At 60.3% G+C, this 7,134-nt stretch overlaps 1 protein-coding gene across 1 annotated transcript in view; it reads right to left on the bottom strand.

Annotated features, from left to right (window-relative positions):
* The window catches only part of ARHGEF10 (Rho guanine nucleotide exchange factor (GEF) 10), a 57,005-nt gene that overhangs the window by 5,863 nt on the left and 44,008 nt on the right, over positions 1-7,134 (bottom strand). The window contains exons 24-27 of the mRNA XM_014528688.1: positions 7,122-7,129; positions 6,063-6,220; positions 4,009-4,151; positions 54-228 (exon numbers count right to left, since the gene is read on the bottom strand). Coding sequence (XP_014384174.1) covers positions 54-228; positions 4,009-4,151; positions 6,063-6,220; positions 7,122-7,129 — 484 coding nt within the window. The remainder of the gene's footprint in view (positions 1-53; positions 229-4,008; positions 4,152-6,062; positions 6,221-7,121; positions 7,130-7,134) is intronic.

Raw genomic sequence — 7,134 nt, 5'->3', positions numbered from 1 at the left:
CCCAGTCTCCATCACCCCTCCGCCTGCAGGACCCGCCTCCCCCGCCCGGTTACCTGGTAACATGTGGTGGACAGGCGTGGCTATGTTGATGTCCTGGAGGTGTTTGAGGGTCTCCGTGTGGAACAGGCGCAGCGTGGACCCGGAGGTGAAGGCGATCCAGATCCCCACGCCAGCAATGGCCATGTGCGAGACCACCATGCCCTCCTCCTGGTGGGCCTCCAGCTGGCTCTGCGGGGTCAGGGAGAGGCGATGGGCGGGCATCGGCGGGCAGGGGGCCAGGCTGAAACCCGCCTCTGACCCGCGTGGAGCTCTGGGTCCTGCAGCTGACCTGCCCGTGGCGTGTCCTGCTGGAGCCGAGTCCCTGACCAGCACTCCCAGGATCTCCAGCCGGGACCCTCCCTCCAAAGCCAGACGCTCCGAGCAGGTGGGACACACATTAGCCACCAAATGTGTTTTCATGCTTACTGCCCAGAGCAGATCAAAGCCTTCCTGAACTTCACGCTGCTTTCCAGGTACCAAGGCTGAGAAAGCTGCCCTTCGAAGGCACAGCCATGGCTCAGGGGAGAGGAGGGAGCGAGAGGGACGCCTGAGAACAGTCGCCATTGCTGAGGGGGGCGGACCGAGGCCCACCAGTCCCCCAGCGCCTGAGCAGGGCAGTCCCTTCCCGCTCTGCACCAGCTGTCCTGTCCTCCGCGTCAGCACCGCTCCTGGCCTGGGCCCGGGGGCACCTCCGCTCCTCCAGCAGACCAGCCGCCCGTGTCCATCCTCATAGCCCTGCCTGGGAAGGCCCCAGTAAGTCTGCTGTGTCCGGCTCCAAAGCTTCTGAAGTAGCGATCCCGGGCCTGAACCCCCCGAGGCACCTCCTGCTTCCCAGTAACTTGAGGGCAGTGGGTCTTGTTAAGAAAATAATTAAAATAGAATAAGCATCCTAAGAGGGTCTCTGAGAATAGTCGGAGGAGCCGGGGAGGCAGGGCCTGTGCAGCCCTGGGCCTTCGTTCGGTTCTCAGAGCTGCTAAGTCTAAGTCGCTAACCAGCTGGGACACTGAGCTCCAGGCAGAGCCACAAACACCCACGGCAGCTGCCCTCTGGACACACGTGGACTTGACCACCGCTGTGGGTTTGGTCCCCTCATCTGCATATGGAGCTAGCCAATCCCGGGTCACCAGCAGCCATCCTCATCTGCATATGGATATGGAGCTAGCCAATCCCTGGTCACCAGCAGCCATCCTCATCTGCATGTGGAGCTAGCCAATCCCTGGTCACCAGCAGCCATCCTCATCTGCATATGGAGCTAGCCAATCCCTGGTCACCAGCAGCCATCCTCATCTGCATATGGATATGGAGCTAGCCAATCCCGGGTCACCAGCAGCCATCCTCATTTGCATGACGCACACTTGGTGGGCTCCCTTCCTGACCTGCCTCTGTTCCCCCCAGAGCCCAGTTTGCATCTCTGGGATCACAATTCTCTTGCTCAGCTACATGCTTCCTTCGTCGCGACAGCCTGAAGTTTGGTTTGGCTGACAGGTCAGCGTCAGGAGGCGCGTAGCACAGTGTGCCCGGCACAAACGCCTGCCGCGGTGACCTCCGCCTCCACCACGAAACACCGGGGCTTTCCAGGCAGAAAGTGTGACTCAGACCCAAGGAGCGAGCGTCACAGGCCGGGCACCAGCCCCGAGAGACCCGGCGGGGGGAGGGGGGGCAGGAGGACCCGGGGCTGCCGAGGCAACTGGACCCCCCACCCCACTGTCACCACAGGGACCCGCCTTCGGTGGGGCTTCCTCGGGGGGAAGAGGTCTGAAGGCCTCAGTTCACCCTCTGCCTCCAACCTCCCCCCTTAACCGCCGGCCACGTGACCTGAGAACACACGTTCCTACCATCCGTCCCGCGTGGGAGTCCTCCACGCCGCACCCTGCACGCGGCCGGCGTGTTCAGAGGAAACGTGCACACACATCTCCCAGGAAAGAGGCCGCCTCGGGGTCACGTCTCCAGCTCGGCCCACAGCCGCCCGGGGGAGGCGGCCCCATGGGACCCGTGACTGAGGCGATGGACGGGGAGCTCCCTGCACTGGGTGAGCACCCTGACCACTCTTCCCCCGCACCTCCTGCCTGGCTCGCAGACTCGCCCTACACCGCAGGCAAGAGAAACGCGCGCAGTTCCTCCAGGAGCCTGCTTTCCTCATCCGACACACCCCTCCTGCTCATCCCGCCCGCACACCCGGCCCCCGGGGGGAGCGACAGGTGCAGCGCCCAGGCCCACGCGGGGTCGGAAGGTCTGCGGCTGTAATACCTGCTGAGCACGGGGCTTTGCAGGTGACGGAGCCAGTCCCAACCCAGACACCCCTCCACGTTTCCACGGCACCCACACCCCACGCGCCTGCGACTTCCTCCGGCCGGACCTTGGGAAATGCAGGAGCCCTTTGTGCGGGCTGAGGGCGGCAGGGTGACCATTTCAGCCCGAGGCGGGGGCGTGCCTCCTGCTTGCTCAGAGCCTTGGTTTCCGGTTTGGAACCTGGAACTCTGGGCCACGGCGTCTCTCAGTCCTGCCACCCTGAGCCGTGGGCCCCGAGGCCTCCGGGAGAACGCAGGGCACGGGCTGGGTGACCGGTTAGGGCCCATCTGTCTGCTGGCCGGGGCTGCTGTCCTGTCCTCTGCGCAAGAATTTAATTCTTATCGGGAAGAGCCCTCGGCTTGGAAATCTCTGCCGCCTCAGCCTCAGCAGCTACTTCATCTTGTCCGTTTCCCTCATGGACAGAGGGGGGAGGAGCTCTTTCCTCTCTCTCCTCTGTCCTCGGGGAGGAACCCGCTCGCTCCTCTGTCCTCGGGGAGGACCCACAGAGCAGACACCACTGGCAGGAGCGAAGGGCTTCCATCCCAAGCCGCCCAGCGAGACCACCCGGAAACGTCCGCTCCAGGCACCGGACCTGCGGAGCCCACAGCTGCCAGGACCAGAGGCGATTCAGTTAGGACGGAGCCCTGTCCGCACTCCAGCTGTAGGTTTTAAGGAAAGGCATTCCTGAGCTCCGGGCAGGAGCCCTGGGAGGTGGGAGAGAAAGAAGGCCCCTCCCGCCATGAAACCCAGGACACGTGTAGCTGTCACCACCTGGCATCTCCCCACCTGACAGGGCGCGGTTTCCCGCCCACCCCCTGGGCTCGGATAACCCGACGGGCCCAGCACCTCAGGGTGGTGCGCTCAGTGCTGCCAAAGACGGGGGACAGAGCCGCCGCACCTGCACCCCCACCTGTGACACACTAATCGCTTCGGCGTAGGCAAGTCACATGAAGACATTTAAGCCTCCGGCTTCTCCCAATAGCACTGGCCCCTTGCATCCGCTCAGCCCATGCCCTCTGCTCCCGCCCCACACAGCACATTCCGGAACGTTCCCCTCAGCACCCGCCCCTCCCCCCATCCCAGGTGGAGACGCATCCCGAGGGGAGGTCTGTGGAGCTGCACCAACCTCTCACTGCTGTTCCGCCCTGGCCAGTTTGCTCGGTGGTTAGAGCGCCCGCCCATGGAGCATGGGGTCTCCGGTTCGATTCCCAGTCAAGGGCATGTACCTCCGTTGTGGGCTGGATCCCCGGTCCCCGGTGGGGGCATGGGCGGGAAGCAACCAGTCAATGTGTGTCTCTCAAATCTCTCTCTCTCTCTCTCCTCTCTCCTCTCTCCTCTCTCCATAAATCAATGGAAAAATATCCTTAGATGAGGGTTTAAAATAAACAAAACGCCACTTCCATCGAAAGCTAACTTCCCACAGGCCCTCGAGGACGTTATGTTCACACCGAGCGCCGTCTTCACAGGAAACGGCGACAGTGACTCAGGGCCAGTGGCTAGACAGGATTGTGGAACTTCCTGGGCATCCCCTTCCTACGGAGTCGGGAGGAATTCCCAGCCTCGGGCAGGGCGAGGGCGCTGCTGCGGGAGGGAGGCCCGACCTCCAGCCCTGGAGGGTGTTGGGGACCGGACCCTCCTGGGGGCACCTCCCCACTCGGCACCGCCTCTCCCACCACTCACCCCCACGGCGTGCGTCTCCACGCTGACGATGGAGACCTGGCCTCCCGAGGCCGCCCACAGGGTGTCCTCCGCCACCAGCAGACTCCGGACCGGCAGCACGCCCAACTTTATCACTTTCTGAGGCTCGGAATCCCAGGATCCGTCTTAAAAGGAAGCATTGCTGTTAATGTCATTCGGATGCAGCGAGCCGGGCACAGGACCGGGGAGCAGGGTCCCGGACGATCCTGAAGAGCAGAGAGCCCCAGCTTCAGCTGTGGCCCGCGGCTCAGGTGGGCTCTGGGGGTCTCGAGTTCCGGGTGGGCACCGTTGTCATGGCAACCTGGTCAGCCGGCCGTGCCCACCCCAGCACAACCGCTTGGTGTGTCCCGGCACGTTATTTACCCTAAGCCTCAGTTTCCTCCTCAGCCTGAAAGGCTGTGGTGAGGATCGACAATAATGCAATTAAAAGCCCAGCACAGGCCTGGCAGACAGACGTTCCATGAATACCACCATCTATGTGTATAAAAGGCCAATATGCAAAGTGTCCCCTTGGGAGTCTGACCGGGAGAACGGGAGTTCGATCATTCGCTATGACCTGCGCTGACCACCAGCGGACAGCGTGGACCATGGCGGGTGACCAGCGGTGGCGAGGGAAGGAGGAGGCGAGGAGGCGGGGAGGCGGGGAACCTGATCGGCCCTGATGGCCCTGATCGCCGGCCAGGCCTAGGGACTCTGCCTGTGCATGAATTTCGTGCACCGGGCCTCTAGTTTACAATAATCATATATGTATGACGTGACTCTCATCATAAAAGGAATTGCACCCAAAATAATTCGGCAAATGTTTAAACACCCCCATTCCTGCTTTTATTTAAAAATATGCCTTGATATGGACTGTATTACCGGGAGAAAACACATCTCCATGGAAAATGATGAATTTGCTTCAGTCTTGAAACACAGAGAATAGTAAGTATTCTGGCTTCAAAATAGTGCCAGAGACCTACCCATGAGGTGTGTCACCTGGTGTATGTGGTGAGAGCCAACAGACAACGTGAAGAGCAATAAAAAATTACGTAAGCCCGGCTGGTGTGGCTCAAGGGTTCAGCGTTGACCTATGAACCAGGAGGTCAGGGTTCGATTCCCCGTCAGGGCACACGCCCAGGGTGAGGGCTCGATCCCCAGTAGGGGGCGTGCAGGAGGCAGCCCATCAAGTCTCACTCATCATTGATGTTTCTATCTCTCTCTCCCTCTCCCATCCTCAATAAAATATATTTTATTGATTTCAGAGAGAGGAACGGAGAGGGAGCAAGGGATAGAAACATCAAAGATGAGAGAGAATCACTGATTGGCTGCCTCCTGGTGGGGATGGAGCCCAAAACTGGGGCATGCCCGACCTGGAATCAAACTGTGACCTCCTGGTTCATAGGTCGACACTCAACCACTGAGCCACACTGGCCGGGCAGGGTGGGGAACCTTTGTTCTGCTGAGGCCCATGTGGATATTCATAACATCATGTGTGGGCCATACAAAATGATCAAGTTAAAAATGAGCCTGCTCTATGTGGTCAAACATTTAATTAACTCGCCCCAATGCCTTGATAGGACCAGACCAAATGATTTCATGGGCCTTATATGGCCCGCAGGCCAGACGTTCCCCACCCACCTGATAGGAACAGGAGGCCAGGACCCTGGCGGCCCTGAGTCACGGGGAGAAGGCGCCCTCTGCAGGCAGCAGCGGCCCCGACAGACCCCACACCTGCGGCACCCGACCTAGGCCTCCCAGTCCCTGAACCACGCGGCTGCGTGTCTGTGGCATTGGTTGTGGCAGCCGCCTTCCCGCGTGACCCCGGGCCTTATATGGCCCGCAGGCCAGACGTTCCCCACCCCACCTGATAGGAACAGGAGGCCAGAGCCCTGGTGGCCCTGAGTCATGGGGAGAAGGCGCCCTCTGCAGGCAACAGTGGCCCCGACAGACCCCACACCTGCGGCACCCGACCTCTGCCTCCCAGCCCCTGAACCACGCGGCTGCGTGTCTGTGGCGTTGGTTGTGGCAGCCGCCTGCCCGCGTGACCCCATCACCTTGTGCTTTTGCGTAGACGGCCACGGCCCCATCGACCAGGCCCGCGTACAGGTTGCGCGGCGTGCAGGCCAAGCTCATGACCGTGGCCTTGTCGGGGGTGAAGAACTGCTGCAGCCGCACTTTCTTGGCGCCTGGGCTACTTTTGTAGACGGAGATGCTGGAAGAGAAGGGCAGGCCATGAGCACACCTGCCCGCATGCACAGAGCCCGCGCCGTGGCCACAGCCCGGGCACAGCTTTCCACGGGACACCCACCCCCACTCCTTCCAGAAACACAAGCTGTGTCTTAAAGACTCTACCACTGTGACCTCTTTCTTGCAATTTAAAGGAGAAATGTAGCTCAGCTGGTGTGGCTCAGTGGTTGAGCGTAAACCAGCGGTTCTCAACCTGTGGGTCGCGACCCCTTTGGCGGTCCAACGACCCTTTCACAGGGGTCGCCTAAGACCATCCTGCATATCAGCTATTTACATTACGATTCATAACAGTAGCAACATTACAGTTATGAATTAGCAACGAAAATAATTTTATGGTTGGGTCACAAGATGAGGAATTGTATTTAAAGGGCCAGAAGGTTGAGAACCACTGGCATAAACCTATGAACCAGGAGGTCACAGTTCGATTCCTGGTCAGGGCACATGCCTGGGTTGTGGGCTCGATCCCCAGTGGGGGTGTGCAGGAGGCAGCTGATCAGTGATTCTCTTTCCTCATTGATGTTTCTCTCTCTCTCTCTCTCTTCCTCTCTGAAATCAATAAAATCCTCTTTCATAAAATGAAGTAGATGAGAAATATTGGGCTTCAAAGAAACTAGTCCCTCCGATGTCGGCTGGGAATTCGTGTCAGGAGCCACGTTAGCTTTCCTGAGGCGTGTCCGTGGGCATCCATGACAGCGCAGACTGTGGCTGTTTGTCCCCAAACACACGTGGGACCCGCACCACCTCCACTTTCCCGCTCGCACCTCACAGACGGACGCGACCGCTGCCTCGCACTGGCCCAGCGATGGGACTATGACCAGCGATGGGACTGTGATCGGGGGCGGGACTGGGACCACGGGGGGACCCACCTTCCTTCCTCGG

The sequence above is a fragment of the Myotis brandtii genome, unplaced genomic scaffold (assembly GCF_000412655.1).
Source record: "Myotis brandtii unplaced genomic scaffold, ASM41265v1 scaffold646, whole genome shotgun sequence".
Lineage (NCBI taxonomy): Eukaryota > Metazoa > Chordata > Mammalia > Chiroptera > Vespertilionidae > Myotis > Myotis brandtii.
This window is presented reverse-complemented; position numbering and strand designations above follow the sequence as displayed.